Source organism: Cryptomeria japonica, chromosome 3, assembly GCF_030272615.1.
Source record: "Cryptomeria japonica chromosome 3, Sugi_1.0, whole genome shotgun sequence".
NCBI classification, from domain to species: Eukaryota; Viridiplantae; Streptophyta; class Pinopsida; order Cupressales; family Cupressaceae; genus Cryptomeria; species Cryptomeria japonica.
Genome location: NC_081407.1, coordinates 1000901299 through 1000923677, shown reverse-complemented (window position 1 = coordinate 1000923677; position 22379 = coordinate 1000901299). Strand labels below are relative to the sequence as shown.

The 22379-nt window shown below is 36.6% G+C and overlaps 1 protein-coding gene across 1 annotated transcript in view; it reads left to right on the top strand.

Moving 5' to 3' along the window:
• The window catches only part of LOC131077749 (uncharacterized protein At2g34160), a 70879-nt gene that overhangs the window by 17676 nt on the left and 30824 nt on the right, over positions 1-22379 (top strand). Inside the window, exon 2 of the mRNA XM_058015297.2 lies at positions 14276-14324. Coding sequence (XP_057871280.1) covers positions 14276-14324 — 49 coding nt within the window. The remainder of the gene's footprint in view (positions 1-14275; positions 14325-22379) is intronic.

Below are 22379 nucleotides of genomic sequence, written 5' to 3'. Positions count from 1 at the left end.
GATTTCATGTTCCTCGAGTTTTATATACATTTGACAATATTTATATATCTAAATGTGTTATTCCTTCAACTAAAATTTGCATTTATCCTTGTGTGATCAATGTATACTCAGGTAATTAGCTTCTATTTGATGAGTTTAGGTGTGTTGTCCCATATTTGACATACCCAAAATTTGAACTTGAAATTGGTCCCAATGTTGAATGAAGGCCCAAATGTGTGTCTATGCATAACGAATGAGCACGTGATCCAAGGTCGTTGCCAATCAAAATATGAAAAATGGATGAATTTTGGAAATTACCAAGAATTGAGAGAAATCATTTGATAGACATGTTCTTAGCATCATTTTGTGTCATGTGGCCAATTTTTGCCTGAACCCAGTTCATAGTTTATCATATATTAAACTTTCAAATTTTCATGTCCCTCGCCCGAAAATGATTAAAATCTCTCATCCTAGGTATTGTCATGAAGAATAAATAATGATGTTGTCTCGTTTCCCTACCATGAACATGTGTTTCGAATTTCAAAGCTTAATTCTTTATCGTTTGAAAGTTATGGCCATTTTTCCCAAGTTTGGGCATTAAATTGAAAATATTTAAATTATTTTTCAAAAAAATAATTTAATATTTTAAATTATTTTTCAAAAAAATAATTTAATATTTTAAATTGTTTTAATATTGTGGTCATTTGTGGGAAAAAATTGTTTAAAAACGTCATTTTCATTTCTCCTTTATTCTCCTCCGTGATCGATGGTTTCTAAAGGTCAAGGTCATAGTCTTTGAAAGAAATGGTTAAAGATGCTTCGTTTTCGAGCATTTTTAACCCATATTCATAATCTCTAAAAGAAAAAGGTTAAGAATGCTCCAAAACGAAGCATTTCTAACCTTATTTCCTAACCTTGTGTGGGCCCGCTTTCTCAAGAAGGTTAGAAATGCTCCGTTCTGGAGCATTCTTAACCTCCTCCATAAGAGTTATTTAAAAAAAAATGCTTCAAACAACAGTACGGACATTCATCAAGGCATTAAAGAATTGAGGGAGTTAATTTCAATTGCCCTGGTAAACATAACTGCACTGTAGATTATGGAAGCATAGACATGCCATGAGTTGTTAAAATGTATGCAAAATGTGGAAGGCGTAGCCAAGGCAAGTGGATTGGCTGACAGAACGTTTCAAAGAATGTGATTTCATAGACAATGCACATGAGCTGTTTGGATTCATTTGCAATGTTGCAGAATATGCAAGCATAGACAAAGCACATTGAGTTGTTTAACAGGATGCCATGGTTGTGGGAGATGTACACAATAGTGGAGGCTTAGACACGGCAAGTGAATTGTTTGACAGAATCTATTGTATTGATCATTAGGCACCATTGGCCTAGAATCTCGAGAGAGAAATGCTCAATCGGGACTCATCCGAGGAGGCGGTTGTGAAAAAAGAACCCGGAGCGATAATGTGATGAATTAGCCCCTAGGTCTTATCGTAAGAAAAAGTGAATTTCCATCATCATTGATAGCACTTGACCAACCCGCCGCACCTGCATCAAGTGCAGGATCATCTGCTGGGGATAAGGGTACACCGGGACCGACAGGCCTTACCATGGGCAGGCAGATTGCATCCATCGAGCGGATCTCCGGACAGACGGGAGCGTAACGTTGGATCACTCTTTGAAAGTTCCGGGGAACTATCAAGCCCCACCCAACCCAAATGAACTGACTTGGGTGAGATATCAAAATTGATCTCTCCCTTATGCCCATTCCTGCTAATCATCCCCAGTCCGTTCCGGACCCCGATCCCCGAGGCTCTATGAGTAGGAGCCCCTGTCACAATGAATCCAAAAACGTATGAATGCCTTAAAGAAATGTGGTCTCATTTAATGCAATGGTCACAGAATATGCACAAAACCAGTCACGGTATTCAGCAAAGCGTAGAGGATAGAGGAATTTTGTCAGTCATGTAGCTGCAACTGCTTTGGTAGACTTATATGCATCGTGGAGCATAGTCACGACAAGTGAATTGTTTGACAGAATACTTCAAAGAGAATGTCGCCTTATGGAATGTAATTGGCAGGTGTACGACCAAATTTCACAACCTTTACAAGCATCCTTCACAACCTTTACAAGCATCCTTTCCGTCCGTGTCAAAATGGGAGCTTTAGATCAGGGTATAGACATTCATCAAATCATAAATATAGAGGAATTTCTTCAGATGTCGTGATTGCCACTGCTCTGGTAGACATGTATGCAGAATGTGGAGGCATAGTAATGTGCCACATGTTCACTGTTCAGCAGAATACCTCAAACAACGCCATCCCATTGTATGTAATGATTGCGGCATATGCACAATGTGTTTGACAGATCGGTTAAAAACACTTTGGAATCTTCCAAGCAAATACGATTTCCAGATGCAATCTGACTCGACAACCTCTTCCAACATTCTCACGGACTGTCATGGCTATCTTGAGGACACTCTAGTCTTTATAATTAAGAAGGAAGATACAAGAAAGAAATGGAGTGGTTGATTTATAAAATTTCTTTATTCTTTGATAAGCGAATTTCACTTGAGTACCAAATTTTGGAGAAGCTTGGAATCTTTAATTATGGCATGGATTATTCAATATGATTCTCTACTGATGACACTAGCGAACATGTGCACAAGAGTGGAGACTCAAGTTATATTGATCGCTTACCATGAGAGTAATTTGACACTTAAAGATTTAATGTGTATACAAAGTTGTAAATGATCATGACTCTATGATGATGAAAATCTTTTGTAGGATCATCTAAATGGAGTTGTTTCCTCTATTCAAAAGTTTATATCAAATTATTGCACATTTAGATTTTGTTGCGCCTTTCATACACTCCTTATATGTGAAGACAACTTTAGATGGTATGCATGATTATTTCAATCGGCCATTCCTGAGGATGTGAATGCCATTACGCATTATTGTAAAGGGTTGTGGAATGGAATGATGGTTATTAAATACAATTGAAGAACATGTTCCTGAAGGTTAGGTTGTTGGTAAACCAATGGTTCTTAGACCGAGAGAAGGCTCCGTGCCTACTTCATTTAGATCATTTCATTGGTCTCTTTCTCGAAAGGATGTATGGACATGTTGTGATTTCAAATGGTTAGATGGCGAGATGATGACAACTTCAGATGAAGTGGATAAAGATGGAGAAGTGCCTCAACATAGCTTATGACTTGGTTCTTCATCGATATTACAAGTTTGAATTTGTATTTTTGTAAAGGTGACTTATGTTACTCATTGTAACTAAAGGTTAGAAAGTGGACCTTATTCACGCAAAAGTGAAGTAGTTTCTAACTAAGCTCTTGTTGCATAAGAATGAGTTAGTTATTAACCTATCCAAAGTTAGTTACTAAGGTGGTTATTCTGGGAAGCCTATAAATACAAGGCTATTTGTAATGTAAAGGGAGACTCTTACAGAGGGGGAAAACTCTGCAGAATTTTGTAGAGAAACTAAGTGAGATCTTTTGATGTTCATACCTTTGTACTAAGGGGTTTTTGAACTTGTATATTTTCAAAAAGAATAATGAAGAATGCATTGAGTTCGTGTGTCTTGAATGTATTCATGAGTTATTATTACTAATTTCTCGTATGTTGAATTAGTAATCCCTTTATGTAATGGTGAAATCTATTGATGAAACACATCATTTCATGGTATCTTGTCTTGCATGTGCTAGTACAACCTATCTCTTCGTGTGTCGAGGCTTATTGATGTAACCCCTTTTGTGATTGTTATCATTTATGGAATCCTACTTGGTGTTCGTATGTCTTCTAGTAGGGTTTCTGTTATTAATCTTGTTTAAGTTCTATGTTTTCTCCTTTATGTACTTTCAGGTTAAAAGTACACAAATCCTAAATACCCCTATCATACAAGGGAGCTGCCCCTCTCAAACGTAGAGGAAGATTGTGGTTTCACTCCAATCTCTCCAACTGTTGGAACGTTTGACACTGCTCATCGGGCAAACAGGGTCAGTTCGGATAAACGACCGCAATGGCAAATCTGTTTACCAACAAGGTGCTGAGTTTGAGTCAGAGTAAAAAATCAGCCAAAGTAGCTTCTATTTGATGAGTTTATTATGTCTTATCTATTAAATTGTGCATGAAACAAGTTTTAAATCCTTAAAATCTTTGAATTTCTTAGGTTTTTCAATTTGTTGAGTCTTTAGCTGAGTCTAGGTGTTGAGTCAGAGTCAGAGTCAAAAATCAGCTCGTCGAGTCGAGGCAAGTCCAAAGGTTACACGAACATTGATATATAATTATGCTAAAGGCATATTATACTCACATATGGATGAAAAACGTTCTTCTATGAAAACTAGAATCATTTAATTTGATGTGTTTGTGACACTTAAATGCATGAAGAGCAAAAAAATATTTTATTATTATGTTTTTAATTTAATTTATTTATTCCTCCAATGCACTCAATTAACTAATTTTTAATTATTTAATGCTAATTAATTTTTTTTTGATCGGTAATGTGTATGTTTATTATATTATAAAATAAATAGTACAGTTTCAACAAAGGTTTTACACATCAACCACCCAAAACCACCTACCAGAACCACCATACTACTCGTCAAAACCCAGAAATCAATCCCACCAACCATAAACCCACCAAACCATCATCCCACACCCAAAAAATAGTTATCGAGTGCAAAAAATCGCTCGTTACATCATTGCCATACAAAAAAATTAACTGGCAATTCGAAGTTCAAACGACACTTTTGAAATAAACCATAAAACATGAAGTTTTCAAATTAACAGACTAAGATGAAAAAACAGAGGTACCCGGGGCCACAACCAGGTCATTCTTGTTCTGCCTCTGCCACCTGCACAACCGTAGGGCTTACTGCATCACGCACCTCCATCATTCGGGAGAATTGCTAAAGGCACATTTTTCTCTGCCAATTCTGTAGATAAATGCCTGGTCGTTGGCCGCAACCTCCTTCCATCCACTTCTTCATCCCCTGCTTTTGTCCGCGCCTGCCTGATGACCTCCTCTAGCTCCATAATTTGAACGTACAACTTCAAAGCCTCCCATCCTTGTTACGCCGTCTCTTGAAATTGAGTCTTCACTTCTTCTCTTCGTCTAAGGAAGGGAATGTGCATATGTCGACCCCTAAGTTCAATCTGCTGCTCCAGAATTCCTTCCAACATATCGAAACCCCAACCCAACACCGCCCACTCCAACAAAGACTCCATATTCTCCAAGTATTCGTGTGGCACTATTGCCTGCATAACTCTCCGAACCTTTGTGCATGAGGAATCCAATTCGAGCCCCCATGCCATCATCAGAGAATAGATGTCTGCCCTTGTTCTATACCTATGGCTAATAACCGCCACCTCTTCTCCCAGAACCAATTGCACTGCCTTCAGAAACAAAGGCTCCTGCGACCTAAACATGGTCTTCAATCGTCTCTCTGGAATCGGCCCCCAAAATGCTGACATCATTTTGTTTGTTTTCAGCATGAAATTGGCTTCCATTACTCTTGCCAATCACAAAACCATCTTTCTCTGTCAAAAACCACTCTCGTAGTCCTCAGAAAACTCCCATCCGCATTAAATGGCCATTCTTTCTCATTATTTCTATTAATGAGTCTAACTCTGTCTGCACCATCACTACAGAGTTCATCGACATTAATTGCCCATGTCAGCCGAACTAGCCTAGGCTTGCGAGCAAAGAATGAAAACATGCTCTCACACACTTCAAATTTCTCATTGGTACCATATGGTACAAGACATTTCAAAAATGCCATTGTGTTAAGACGTCATCTTTATCCCACCACCTCATCACTCCTTTATCCAGTTCACATGCCATGTTTGATAAGGCATCGACTGAATTGTTTCCACCCCTCTTAATGTGAGATATCCAAAAATCTTGAAAATTGTTCAATTTCGAACAAATCAGAGCTATAAATTTATTTAATCACCAGCTCGGGGTTACTCCTTTCATGATTGCATTCACTACAACCTTAGAATCTCCTTCCAAGTGCACCTTCGGGGTCTTCGTGTTAACGACCAATTCAACGGCTAATAATGCAGCCTGCACCTCCGCTTCATTATTAGTCCCGTCTTGCAGTCTCTTCGCTCCCTTGAAAAGGATCACCTTGTTTTCATCCCTCGCAACACAACCCGCCCCAAAAACACCCGGGTTGCCCCTAGCTGCCCCATCAAAATTTATCTTAACCCACCCCGGCTCCGACTTAGACCACTTCTTCTCCTCCTGCCTATGCACCCCACCCGAAGGATTAACCCTTGAAAACCCATGAACGGGTCAATGCTAATTAAATCTTCACTTCCACCTTGTTAGCCCTATTTCTAAACTAGTCAAAATTTGAACTTTTGAATTAAATTTATCACTTGGCTAGTCAAATACTTATGTTTCTCAAGAACATTCAAGATTGGTTGTCATACGGTTTCATGTAAAAAGACTTCATTGAGTCAAAGTTGATGGCCGTCATTTGTCAGCAAGTTTGTAGAAGTTCACAAGTTCAATCACCGAATGAAAGAGCCAACTATCATGATTTATGTATCGGCAAGTTGGGCATGTTTTGAAAGATACTGGTATATTCAATCTCTTGGCATTATCAGTAAGTTAGTTGGGTCACTTTACAAAGCGACTGGCAAGAATGCAGACTAGCCGAAAAGGTCAAATTAGAAACTTCTTACACTAACTCAAGTTGGTGGTGAATGAGCACGAATGGTTACAGAAATCAATGCCTTAGACTTCAAAGTTGCCATACAGTGATCATTCGATAAGTTATGTTAGTTTCCAAAGTGACCGATATATTTAGCTCGTAATCTATTGGTGAGTTGTGAAAGTTTAGCAAAAAGGCAATAGCATCAAAGGAGGAATGTTAGTTATCATAACTAACATAAAAAAATCAATAGAAAGATTAACACGTTGCCTCAGAAAATGGCATTCCATGCTGCACAAAGGAAGTTTGTTGAAAAGGTTACAAAAATCTTCGGCCTGATGTAATTAGTAGGAGCAAAATCAAATTCCATAAACCTTTGTGAACATCCTCCCTACTGACACGAAACAAAACTTTCATACAGGTTATGATTATGCATGCAAAATGTACAAGGGACGTGAGGTTTGGACAAATTGCTTTGAAGAGAAATGGTCTCATCGATGCCACAATTACAGTCTGCACAACATGAATGCACAAGATGTACACTTTGAGAGAATGTGTTGCAGAGACGTTATCTCATGAAATGCAATTGTGTGGGTAGACACACACAACAATTGTGTGGGTAGACACACACAAGAGTCTTAGCCAGTAACACCGAATTGTTTGAGAGACCGCGTCAAAAGAGATATCATCTCATGCATTTCAATGATTTCAAGATTCGCGTTGAAAAGACTTTAGAAACTCTTGTGCAGATGCAAGCATAGATAGGGTGCAATGACTATGGGATATACACAAGGAAAAACAAAATGGCGAAATGGCTTTCATAAATTTTCAATCAAATGCAATGGCTGACATAAAGATGATTCCACCACCAAATGAAAAGATGTCATCCCAGTGGGCAATGATTTTAAGAACTTTGGAACGGTATGGACATCATCAAAGTATTATAGAAGTTGAGATTTCTGTTGAATATGAGTTGCAATTGCTCGTGAAGACATGCATTGAAGCATTAGCAAGGCATTTCAAACAATTTACAAAATGCCTCAAAGCGACTTCATCTCATGGAATGCCATGATTGCAGCATAGGTGCAAAAGTTGCACTAAATGGAATTGTTGAAAATTGCTCTAAACGCTTTAACACAAATGTTAGATATTATAGTTGAAAATGTGTTGCTAGATATGAATGTAAAATGTGGAAGCTTACACAAAGGCATGCAAATTGTTTGTCAAATACTTCAATGAGATATCATCACACCGAAGGGTAGATTCGTTGAAAAATCTTTAGAAATGTACAAAGAAATGCCATTCGCAAGTGTAAGGATAGATTCATCAACATCCTCCTTGCACGTTCGAAAGCAAGAAATGGAGGCATAGACGACATGCAAACCATTTGATAGATGCCTTTAGATGAATACCATCTCGCAACCTGCAATGAAAGAAGGATATGCGCATAATAGATCCTCTCATGGATGTCATGAAATGATTGCAGAATGATTTTGCGAGGAAACTCTCAAAATTTTGGAATTAATGAAGCACTCTCGAAGCCAACATCAAGGTTACATGGTAGGTTGTTACTAAGAAGGCATCGACACAAATGAAGGATGTTGGAGAATAGAAGTTGATATCAAACGAGTGAAACCAACCATGACAAAAGCAGAGAAAGAAACACATGAGAATGATAATAGGTTATCGATCGAGATGTTGAATGGGATGGTGATAAATTTTGTATATGATGACTTCTTTTTGATCAATTGAATATTGCTTTGCATTTCTCCTTAGGAGGAGCATAACAAGCTTGGTGGACTTGAATTTGCTATTCAAAGTGTGGGTGTGGTAAAATTTACGATAGCCAAACAATATCCTTACAACTGGATCATTTCATGATGCAATCTCCAATATGATAGCTTTCAAGCCTGCGGTTTATGATGCTTTCAAAGGAAGAAGAAAGAGAACTGAAGGTTGTTGGCCTAAATGTTTCAATATATGAGGACACTTTGTGGTGCAAGCAAAGAACTTTTTCATCCTTATGAAAAGCTTCAAGATCATTTGTTCATAGAGTTGATGGTGAGATGGTTACAAAGACAAATGGAGCAGATGGATATCAAAAACTACCTCAACAATGTCAATGATTTGGTCCTTCCGTTAAGTTAGAAGTTGTTAGTTACACTTTTTTAAAAAGTGACTTATGTCACTCATTGTAAGTGAAAGTTAGAATGGACCTTATTTCTAGATAAGCAATGTAAATCCTGACTGGAAAGTTACAAGGCTCCAAATTATCTTTTCATAAAAGTGACTTATGTCACTCATGTAATTAAAGTTTGAATTTGGGCTTTTTTTTTGTAAAAGTTAGGTTAATCCTAACTTGTCTTCAAAAAGGTAGTTATTTTAAGCAATTAACTTAGGTAGTTATCTAAGTGATTACACTAGTTAGTTATCCTAAGTAGTTAGGCTAAGTGGTTATGTGGTGGTTATTCTCTCAAGCCTATAAATACAAGGCTCTTTTTTATTGTAAAGGGGGGACTCTTATAGAGGGGGGACTATGGAGAAACTCTTAATGAAATAGTTTGATGACTTTTGTGTTTACACTTTGTATAGAAGAGTTCTTGAGATTGTATATTTTTATGGAAATAATAAAGGATGCATTTAGCTCGTATGTTCTAGATGTGCTTCTTGAGTTATTATCACTGTTTTTCGTGTGTCAAATTGGTGATATGTTTTGTCTATGTGCAAATCATTAGTCATCTATTGGAATGCTTATAATTCACGCAATTGATGTAATGGAACACAATCAAGCTCTGGTATCTTGGTTTGGATGTGCTAGAGTCACCCATCTCTTCGTATGTTGAGATATGTTACCCTTCTTTCATCATCATTGCAAGTTAAAACTTGTTTTGTGCTTAAACCCCCTTTGTATCTATCATCATTTGTGAAATCCTATTTGGTGTTAGTATGTCTACCATTGGGGTTTTTGTTATTCATCTTTCTTTAGTTTAGTTTTGTCTCCTTTTTGTACTTTCAGGTAAAAAGTACACAAAAATATCAAATACTCCCATCCCTTTCAAACGCAGAGGAAAATTGCTGTTTGATTGCAATCTCTCCAACTCTTGGAACTGTTGTCACTGCTCTTTGGGCGAAGAGGGTCATATTTGGAGAATTGATCGCAGTGACAAATTTGTTTAGCAACACACCTCTCAACTACCACTCATTGTGAGTTTAACTAATCAATCAATTTATGTATCTCCATCATGCAATCAGTTAATTTCATAATTATCTCAATCTAATAGCATTAAGGGGGATTGAAGGTGTACCTATATAAAGTCCACTTTTTTTGTCAAAGTATAAGGATAAGAAGGAATATAAAATAAACATATAATAATAATTTGGTAATATAATGATAATAATATAATCATATCTTAATAATAATTTAATATTAATTACAATATCTTTGGATTTATAATTCACATTGCTTCTTTAAGTTTTCCCCTTGTCATTTTGTCCAAGTCCGCGGCTTTCCTTTCGGTCGGGGATGTTTTGGGTTGCAATTCGCCTGTGCCCGCCACGTGTTGGCACACCGCGCCTTTTTGTTGGCCTCTTTTTCTCTAAGCCGCGAAGCCCTGCTTGAGCGCCACATGGCATCGTTTTCTTTTTCCTCGCGAGCTCATCTTCAGTTTGAAGGAATAAATGTTTAGGGACACGTGGTAGCCTCGCAGGATGTTTTGAGGTTGCAGTTTTATTGCAAGGCGAGGTTCCCTGTCCTGCCGCCGCGTGTCACTCCAAAGCAACTGCCTTTTTGATCCAATTAACAAAAAGGTGGGCTCGTTTTGAGCTATAGGCGGAAGCAATCATCACTTTCACGGTTTTTGATCACTTTGCAGAATGATGACTTGGTGCTAGCTGGCGTTTTTCATGATGCTTTCTTGTTTTCTCATGTAGCGGGCAGTTAGGCCTTTCTCTTTAAGAAGGGGAAATGTTTGTAAGAGCAAAGGTTTTGAATTGGGGGATTCGAGAGAATACAAAGAAGATTTTTTAGATAGGATTTTAGCCTCAACTGTTATTGTTCTTCTAAATTAGAATAATCATACTGTGCTTTAGGCCTTTTGGGCTATTTTTGTTCAGTGCGCATTAATAGTTTTTCTGTGCAATTTCATATTCGGTCTTAACTCTAGTAATGTATGCCTAAACTCTACTAATTGAATCATGTTATATACTCTTTCATTCTAGTAGACGTTTCATGTGTGCTTTGCTTCATGTTTTAAGGATCTTTGAATGTGTTACCCATAAAATTTTAAACTTTGGGTAGGGAGTAAATCCTTATTGACTCTTCTCCTTTTCCTCCCTTGTCGTGGCTTGTCTGAGTCTTAACCTTTGTTGTGGGATTCTTAACTTTTAGAACTGCTTGATCACCCGACCAACTTAGGGAAGTTTGCCTAAAGTCGATGCCCTTAGGAAGTCGGACTTGCGGTTGCTTTTGAAAGAGTTTGTTGGTTGTGAATTTGCCTGATCTCCCGACTTTCCGGCATCCCTCATGTTGTCGTTAATGTTGAGCTTCCTCGAGATTTTAAGGGACATCTCCAATTCCAAGTAAGGACATTCTGGTGATGTAATTTCAAGTTATTTCAGTACCCTATTGAGGTGACACATGAGTTGTGGTAAAGATAGGTCATGCTTGGGCGTTGACGGAATTAAATGAGTCTGTCCGACCGATAAGAGTAATGGCTTCTTGCCTTTCTCCTCTCTGCCGCGTCCATTGCCACGTTATGTACTGTTTCCAAGGAATAAATCAAGGGAAGATTTACGAAGTACTGTCATTAATGGCCATTAAGCAACCAAGGATACGAAAAAGATGGTGGCATGCGTTACTACGTTTGATGAAGCCATATTTTTGCAGAGAACATTAAAGATAGTTAAAGGAGGAAATTGTCATGATTTTGCACGTATCAGAATGGTTTTGCCTCATGACGGTGAGATGCCGTTTCACAACCCAGATTTGAATTGGCCGGAGAAAGAGGAGGATATAGTCCGACAGTTATTGTCTTTTGCATGGAAAGCACTAACTGATTTCAGTGAATATAGGAAGGCCGTCACCATATTAGATAAGATTGCAGAACAAGCTGAAAATCACGAACAACGCTTACAGAGCGAGCTCACAGTAGGAAGGAACCAGAATAATTAACTTCGACAAAATGGTGCTCCAAGCTAAGAAAGGTCCTCTGGTACAACTAGATGTTGAGACATTGCAGGGACATATTCTTTTGGACCTGCCTGACTTTTTCTGAGCTATTGTTTTTGATGAGGAAGAATTTGAAGATATCCCGTTGACGCTAATTGAAGAAGAAGATAAGGTAGATGGGATCGATAGATGGATTGCAGAGTAGAACTCGATGCCCGATGCTAGAGCCTGAGTTCGGTGACTCTATAGCCTTATCTGTTGTGAAATGGTTTATATTTTGATGCTGTATGGAATTCTGTTTTGAAATGGTCGCTTTCAAGACCGTTACTTTAGTAACCGTTTCTTGAAAACGAAATAAGTAGATTAGTTGATCTTGAGGGATCTTTTGGGCAAACTTTGTTTTACTCTTAAGAGCAAAACTTCTTTAAGCATATTTCTATTTACTATTTTGAATATAGAAAATTTGTTGGTGGCTTCAGATATTCGTAATCTTTGAATTATGGTGTGTGAATGCTTTCTGTTCTTTTGAATGGTTATCAATGGATGCATCTATATTTGAGATGGTTTATGGTTTCAATTTTCTATTGCTACAAAAATATTGTCTTTGAATGGTATTTTGTAGCAACCTAGTTGTCTCAAAATCTTGGAAAACCTAAAAAGTATTTGTATTTTATGCATGCCTTTTCAAAGCTTTCTGGTTAAAAGCTCTTTCCTTATTTGCTTTCTGGTTAAAAGCATTTTAGTTAATTTCTATTCTTTGAATATCATCCCAAATAAGCAGAGAATCAGTCAGTAATTAGTTTATTTGGATTGGTTCAACTGTGGTTACATTTGTCACCTTTGTGGGCGTGAGAATATAGAGTAAGTGATAAATCCGTTAACCAACAAAATGTATCTTGAGAAATGTTCGTAAGGCATGTAGATTGTTGAATGGGCCATAGAATTGCGTGTATTTGAAGTTCGTTGTGCGTATAGCCTTAGATTAGATAGTTTTTTATGTTCCTTCTTTCTCATTCCCGTCTTAATGAATGAAGAGACGGCTTCTAAAACCTCGAAGGTTACATAAGGCTGTGTTTCTAGAAGCAATTTTAGAGATCAACAATACCACAATATTATAATAATTTAATATTAATTATAATATAATAATATAATAAATTTTTAAATACAATATCTTCTGGCATACCTTACATATATTCCTCTAAGATAGTTATGCTATTGTGTGAATGTGTATGTGTGTATATATATATTTACATATATATGTATATACATAGATATGCATAGATATATATGTAGATATATAGACATGTATATACATACATAAAAACAAACATATATATATATATATATATATACATATATATAATATACATGTTCACATACGCATATGTACATGTACATGTACTTGTATATATATAGATGTACATGTGTGTATATATATATATATATACATACATAAACATGTATATATCTACACACACACACATACATACATATATACGGATGTGTATTCATGTGTCTATACATATGCATGTATGTATATACATATGTATTTCTATTTATGTTGCAGTAATGACAAATAAATTAATATATGTAGCAATTAATTAATTCATTTCTAATGGTTAGTAGGCTTGCATTCTAAAGAGCTATTGTGGTTGTTCTAATTTTCCCTTTCACAGCATTGATAGAGGACTTAATTTTCTAAGAATTGATTCAACTTATTTAATGCAGCAAAGATAAGGACCAAATATTTCCAGTAAACTTAATAAATATTGAATATTCTAAAGAATAGATTTAGCTTATTTATACAACATTGGTTATGTAGAAGTATATTTCTGGGCAACATAACCACCATTTCATATGTAAATTTGATTACACATAAAACTTTTGGGCTGATTGACTTGAACCTGTGATACCAGTCTCTTTTTAGATTTCCAACAATTAATGAGTGAATATATAAGTTTGTTACTTTGTCAAGGAATACTAACTTAAACCTTCAATTTAACCGATTGACTTGCGACAATTAATGGAGTCTTATTAATTTAACAGCACTTCCACGGATCAAATTTAGATTTAAGGATATATTTTTGTTCAGCTGATTTTAGATATTATAAAATTGGGTTTCTGAAATATCCATTTGGAACTTTATTAATTTAACAGCACTTCCACGGATCTAATTTAGATTTAAGGATATATTTTTGTTCAGCTGATTTTAGATATTATAAAATTGGGTTCTGAAATATCCATTTGGAACTATCAATTCTACTAAGTACATACATGTAATTGGATCAATCGTACATGTTAAGTTCAGTTTAATTGGATCAATCATATATGTTAAGTTCAGTCTCTAATTTTTAGACATGATTTTAAATTTCTAATATTTGAAGCAAGCTCATTTGGTTAAAATTTTTAAGGTTTTATGTTTCACATACTCTTCAATGCTTTGTTTTGGCAGAGATATCTGCAGCAGCATGATGAAGTTGAGCTGTCTGCTTTGGGAATGGGTATGCATTGATTTTTTATTGCTCGTTTGGTTTTGTTGAAAAGAGTATAATTCTTTGTTCCATCAGTGGTTAATTATTTTGTACAAAAGTTTGTTTTAATTATTGTAGATATATTAAAATTTATTCAAGTGTTATATATGTCATTGTTAGAATCTAGAATGTGGCAAATTGCTAGTTTGTTACAACTAGGTTATTCTAGGATTTGGATATTCACGTGATATGAGTAGAACGATGTTTTACTATTTGCCTAGCTATTTATGAGTTATGCCCATCAAGTAATCCTATACTGTATCAGAGCCTGTTTGAGGCCTTGGGCCTAAGAAGCTAATGACTGCTGCTTATTGTCTCATTGAGTATGCTACCGAAGGCTGCAGAACTTAGGAAGGGTTTAAAATGAGATGTAAAAAGAATGGTTTGGCAGCGACAGGGATTCTGATACCCACATTTCTTTGATTAGCATAGAAAAAAAATGATCCATGTGGAAGGGCCAAGGAATGTGCTTTGGAGGTAGAACAAAGTTTTACAAAAGCATTATTTATTGGGGTTTTGGCACTTTTATGGCTGATCACAGTGGTGAGAAATTGCAAATTGTGTCTTAGATGAGCCTGCAATTGCTCCCGAAGGTGAGGTGGAGCAAGTCTAGATAAAGTACAGGTGCTAGTGCTTGGAGCTAAGTTCTCTGCATTTGCCTTGAGGGGACTGCAAGCTTTAAAGTCCAGATGCAATAGGGCTTGGGTGTGGTGTAGGCAAGAAGAGTCATCATCCTCTCAATAAATTTATAGGAAAAAGTAGCATTACTGAAGAGAGTTATAGGGTCTATAGGTTCAACTGTAAAATATAAGATGGTCTTTGGGTTGCAAGGTACCAAAGACATCTTGTCTATAAGCAGTGTAATCAGGGTTTCAGGTTTTGTTCTGAACCTGATACATCAATTGGGCTGATGCAAATAGAGGGAGGACCTTATGGTGTTCTTGTGCAAATTCAGGCATTGGTTCTCAATTATCTTTTGTTTGTGTGAGGAAGGAGGTGGTACTTCTTTTGATGTCATACAACATAATGTACAATACAAAGATGCAGTGAGGCTAGATAGTTTTTCTACTGTTGTAGAATATCAAAGACATGAATATTGCTAAAATTGTAATAAATAACATAAAATAACATCAAAGACAGAGTCCTAACGTTATTTGATGGTTGCATCTTGAAAGGGTTGTGTAGGATTAGATAAGAATATATTCTTTATGTGCTTGTTGAAGAAATTCATTTTTCTTGTGCCTTGCTTTTTTCCCTAAAATTTTAATCTATTTTTTGGCTACAAACCTTAATGTTTATTCACTTTTTTCTGATTTTTTAAATCTTGTTTTATCTAGAAATCCTAAATGTTTAGAAAGCCTAATATTTATTTAAGCAGCGTACTTCAATTTTAGGCATTGTTTTAATGTTTGTGCCCAGTTAGAAAGTACTCTTGTTGGAAACATGCCTAAACAAAGGGAGTTGCTTTGCAAATTTTGCAAAATGAAAATTATTGAGGGAAACATTAATAAATTCAAATTTTTAATTGGCACAAATGTGCCAAGATCTTCCTTCAGTGTTAAAATGCATATATTAATGTTATGCATTAGGTACACAGTTTGACTAGAAAAAGGAACTAAAAAGAAAGACAAAGAGAAGAGATGACAGCCATTCATGGAGACTCTTGTTGTTCCTCCATTCCTTGGATCTTCAAGCACTACTTGCATTGGTATTGGCGGTGCTAGTGTCGGGCCTCGAGTTCATGAATTGAGATTGGATTCATATATTGCTGTACTATGGAGTACGCTAGGTTCATTACCAATACTTAGAGCATGGGTTGAAACAAGGTCAAGCATAATGCAACAAAAAGTGCAATCATAGACTCTTGTTTCTATAGTTCCATAATATTTCACACAACTAAGAAATTAATTTTTTTGATTGTTTTATAATACATTTATTGATATTTTTGTCTCTTGAATTTTTAAGTTTAGGAGTTTTTACAAATTAAATTTCAAGTGTAAAATATTTATTTTGTTTATTTTCTTTATTTTAAGTCTCTTTAGTAGAAAATGTAATAGTGCCATTATAGTTTGTGATGCAACATTCAAATCCCTAATGATGAGGAGATAAAAGGCTTGATTTTGACTCAAAAGATGGCCGATATGAAGGCCAAAATCCTTTTTGAGGACAACAAATATTATGTGTACAAAGAATGTTGGCATTAGAAATATGATAACTTATTTGCCGCCCTATTGGCCTCTCTGAACATGTGAAATTGTAAAGTTTCCTACAATGTCCAGACATGCCCATATTTTTTGAACCCGACTTTTGAGTTTCCAGTTGGGTGTATCCTTCTTGATAATTGCTTGGTTACAAAGCTTCAAATCTGCTTCTGTATCAACATTTCTTAGATTTTTTTTTCTTTGCATAGACCTAAACCAAGAGCTAGCGCCTCCATTTTTGCTTCATTGTTTGTAGAAAATCAACCTTTATTGAGAGGGCTCAGACACATTTCCCATTATTGTCTTTGATTATGCAATCAGCACCAATAGGATTGGGATTGCCTTTTGCAGCCCCATCAAAATTTAGTTTAGTCTCTTGTGTTGTGGAGCATTCCATCTTGCGCCTGGCCTATTCTACCTTTTATCTTTTAGATCTGCCTTAGGCCTTCTGAGCTCCATCTAGTTTTTTTGTACGTCCTCAAATTATCCTTAGAATATTGGCCCAGTGTTCAAGTGACAATTTGCATTCGACACTTAGCATATGTTCTTGGTTTTCCTACTAACTTCCTCGACTTGCAATTGGGAATCATTGAAGATCCTGTTCCTCTTTTTCCATATTTGCCATACTAATAGAGAGGGAGCAACAATCTAGATGTCTACCCATAAAGCTTGTATCTTTGGCCATCTGGTCATGAATTCCAAAAGATCTTGTGATGGCCCTTTCTAGCCCGATGACATTTGAAGCCATTCTGAACATTTCATTGTGAAGGAACATTGCAAAAGTAAGTTGTTGATTGTTTTGCCATCTGCACAACATGGTGGGTATCTTGTTGGTCCAATGATACCGAATGTCACAAGTCTATCTGTTGTGAGGACACGTTTGCAAAGTGTTATCCGTAGGATTGCTCTAGTTTTGGGCAATTTTGAGGAACACCAATATAGGATTGATGGCCATTTTTGGTTTGTTTGTATTGCATACTTGATTTTGATATTCTTCCATTTTAGACCCACACCAAACTATATCATCTTCCTGCGAAATGATGAGTATATCCTCTAATTGAGCTCTGCTCGCATTGTCATTTTTGGTGTATCCAGGATCAGTAACTTAGTCACATCAATCCACTCATATTGCTCCTCCCACGACATTCAATACTTCAGTAATGTAATCTGCAACCTTTGATGCACATAATGCTTGGATGGTTTCTACATGGATCCCAATACCTTCAATGTCTTTAAGGGGCTTATGACCATTCCAAGATTCTACCCAAAAATCAACCAATCTTCCATGTGAGGTTCGTTGTAGTTAGTTTCCTCTTTTTCCAAAGGAATTGCCACATAGTCGAACCTCCTGTATCGCTAATGGTCAGAATTTGGCTAGGATAAATTGTAGTCAGTATTTGCTTTGGAATATAACGACTTTAGTTAAGCATGCTTTTTCCCAATGTATTAAAGGTATCCTTTTTTCCTTGTTTGATCCTTCCGACAAGAATTTTTTAAGGAAGCTTTCTAGATTGATCTTTGTCTTATGTGTTAACTGATAACATGACATAACATATATTGGGACAATAGATAGGACATACCTTATCATCCTTATTCTCCTCGCCAAGGAGAGCCATTTGCCCTTCTAGGTGGATACTTTATTTTTGCAATTCTCAATAATTTCTTCCCAGTGATTTGAGTTGCATGCCTCAAAAAAGAGTGGTGCTCCTAGATGCTTTGAAGGGACTGAGGCTATAGGGAAGCTTAGATAGTTTGCAATTCTTTTTGAACTACCCATTTTGTGTTAAAGAAAATGATTTCCGATTTTTCTTGACAAGCTTGAATGTTCCTCAAGTGCCTCTTTTATAATTTCAGCCTCCTTCACGTTGGCTTCACCAAATAACATAGCGTCGTCTACAAATTGGGCATGCGTGATTGGATTAACATTCTCAGCCACCTTAATGCCTCTACACATGTTTCTTTCCCTCCATTGTGTAAAAGATCTTCCCATCACCTTGGCCATAATCACAAATAAGAATGGTGAGATGGGATCTCCTTGATGTAGTCCACTTGTGGCTTCAAAGAAGCCACAAAAAGAGCCATTTACCAAACAAGAGTTTCTAGTGGACAAGATACAAAAATATATCATTTCTAGCTAGGGATTGTTGAATCCAAACTATTTCATTATTGCCTTTAAAAATCCCTAGTCCACCATGTCATATGCCTTGCTTACTGTTGTCATCGATTTCAACTAGCGTGAATCGTGAGACAACCCCTACGAAATTTGTCCGTTTCGTAGCCCATGTCCTCTAAGGTCGGTTGACTTATCTCGTAAGTCATGTCAGTTTCTTGCAGGTCAGGAAATTTTTCCCAACCTACAAGTTTTCCTAAGTGCAAGTCGGGTTTTAAAACCCGACCTGCAGGTCTATCTATTGGCAGGTCGAGAAATTTTTCCTGACCTGCAGGTCTTCCCTAGTTGCAGGTCGGGTTGGGTTTTAAAACCCGACGTGCAGGTCATTTTCTGCATGCAACCTAGGTTTTGCCCAACTGCAAATCGGATTTTAAAACCCGACTTGCAAGAGACTTTCATATGCAAGTCGGGTTTAGTCTTGGCCTGCCCAAGTGCAAATCAAGTTTTAAAACCCGAACTGCTGATTTTTCTTTCTAATTGTAATTTTGATCTTGCAGACATCATTCTGGGTCTTTGAAGCCGACAATTTGATGGTGAATATTGATTTACATGATGAAAATGTTGCAGATTCTGGCGGATGACTGATCCTTTTCCAAGTAAATCCAGAGGGATGAAAATGATTTTCTTGCAGTTGCATTTTTATTTTATGCAGTAGGCGAGGAGCTGGGCGAAGTAAACCCCAGGCCCAAACTGTCTTTCCCAAGAGAGGTGAGTAGCGAGTTGATGAAGTGTAGTCAAGTGGGACTGTGCAGTTGAATTAGTCAATTGTGCCCATCTTTTTCTCAACTTCTTTTCCTATAAAAGGAGGAACCTCATTTGTAAATATTTATCTTTTATTATGCTTAGCAAAGTAATTACACTCACGTAAGACTTTGAGATTACATGATTGTTTAGATATTAAGAATCTTTGTCAAGAAGTTCTATTTAAGTGTTAAGTTTATTGAGTTATAAGAAATATCATCAAGTGAAGGGAAAATACATTAATTCTGAAAAAAGAGAATTACATGCCCTAAGCTTACACCCAAATTTTGTTTTTATAAGTTGTTGAAGCACCCAAAATTCCAATAGGGAACCTCCTCTTGATGAGAGGAAAGACTTTGTCTTATCATAGCTGTGTGTGAAATACATATTTTGTCATCGGTACACTGGTGACAAAATATTCACATGCCTTTTTATCATTTTTAAAACCATAATATGAATGATTTCATTAGTCACAATTATGTTGTCAATTATTTCTCAACCTCGGGTGAATTCTTTTTGTTCCTTTGAGATGATCGAGTTGAGCGTCTTCTTTAGACGGTTGGTCAACACCTTTGCAATGATTTTGTATATTGTGTTGCATAGAGATATTGTTTTGTGTTTGCCAAAATAGTTGCAGACTGTTTTTTTTGGGATGAGGGCTATTGCCACGTTGATATCCTTTACAATTTTTTTGTTAGCTTTGAAATCCTCCACCACCTTCTAGACATCCAACCCAATAAATGATCAACATTTTTGGTAGAAGAGAGTTGGGAATCCATCTGATCCTGGGGATTTTTTTGTATGAAGTTGAAAGGTGGCTGTTCTCACTTCCTCTAAAGTGATTGGAGCATTTAACATTTGATTAACTGCCTCCGTAATCATTCTAGTATGCATGAAAGAATCGGAACACATGCTTTAGATCTAACGTTGGTTTTGTTCCTAGCAATGAACTGAAAAACGCAATAGCTTCCTTTTCATCTTCCTCTCTACCTTTAGCCATTGTGCCATCATTTCTGACAATCTCCTCTATTCTGTTTTGTGCCTGCCTCTCTTTTGTGGATGCATGAAAGTATTTCATTTCTGCATCACCTAATTTCAGATACGTTTCTCTCACCTTATCCTCCAATACAATTCTTTGCATGCTAGAACTTCTTTGTGGTTATGCTTCAATTGTTCAAGTTTGAAATCTTTCTTATATATTTGAAACTGAATGACTTTATTGTCTAATGTTTCTATCTTGCTCCCTATCCTTTCTTTTTCTTGAAAGATGTTTTTAAATACTTCTTTACTCCACACTTTTAGTTTTGCTTTTAGAAATCACAATGTTTAGTGAACTGGTAGCTATTGTACTAGTTGTCTGACATTCTTTCCACCATTCCTTCAAGACATTCACCAGATTTCCTTGTCTCCACCACATGCTTTCGAATTTGAAGATGCTATTTGTTGGCTTTTCTCCCATTTTGTTCTCTAGGGATTGGGAAATGGTTAGAAACAAAAATAGGAAGTATCTTTGCCTCCACTATCGTTGAGCTCTCTAGCCAATCCGAAGAGATCAAAAACCTATAGAGTCTTTTCGATATATTTGTATACTCAATATGTCTATTAGTCTCGTGTACAGTCCATTTGTTGTGGCACAATCTACTACACCTAGTTCGTCCACAAAGTTCTTGAAATCTTGGATTGTCCTATCAAACTTATTGAGTCCTTCGCTTTTTTCGTTCAAATCAATGATCACATTGAAATCTCCACCCAATATGTAAGGTTGACCACTCATGACCTTCAATTTGTTACTTATTGCTATCCATGTTTCTAATTTCTCCCCGGTTTTGATTGGTCCATATATATTAACAAATAGAAAGCAATGTTAGAATATAAGCTTAGCACGTGACACACCATCCAATTTGCTTGATACTACACCAATTTTATCGATACACTATAACCTTTGCATAGAATGCTAATTCCGTCTATTGAGCCAATAGCATCATGAAAAAGGCCCAACCACATCTCTTTCAATATCTAACAAACTTAACTTTTTTCGCATCCTCCAAACTTATTTTGGTTTCTTGCATCATTACTATATCTATTGACATTTTTTCTAAGTGATGCTTAATCAAGCATCTTTTGTCAGGGGTGTTTAGGCCCTCGATTTTCCATGATACAAATTCATTTCTCTCCAAGGGAGGGCTTTCCTCCCTTGGGTTTTGTCATATACTTATTGATACTTGTGAATCCTTTCTCGATAGCTTCCTCCCCTCTTTTTTTGTTTTTCTTATTTCATACCTTCACCTTTACCTCTCTTCATTTTGCCAATAGCCTTTGAAGCTGATTGGCTAATGCTCCTTTGATCTATGATTCCCCGTTTGTTTGGATCTGATTTGCCTTCCTGACCCTAATTGTCTGAATCATTATCTTCCTCAATGAATCTCCCATGCACACCTTTTACTTCCATATTTTCACCCTCCATCTCATTCCTTTATTCTTTTGCAACTTTTTGGTTCACCCGACCTTGTGTTGCATCCATATCTCTCCTGGTTAACTTCCCATCGTCTTTGTTCTCCACTTTTACTCTCAACCCGATTTGCACATTGTTCTCCTTTTTTAATGCTAGAAGAACATGTGTGCTTTCCTTCAACAACATTTGGAGGGGAGATCAGTTGATCTAGCGTTGTGACTGGCTCCGGTCATTTGGAGGGGAGATCGGTTGATCTAGCATTGTGATAGGCTCCGGTAATGCATTGTCAGATTTTTCTTTTCGAACCCATTTTTTGGTCGGAGGTTTAGGGCATCCTTCTATGTGATTTTTGCTTCCACATCTTAAACAAAATATATTCTATCCTCTCTTGATCAAAATCTCCTTGGATGCTAAATGATGTGATCAACCATGATGACTTCAAGGTTTCTATAGTCAGGTGT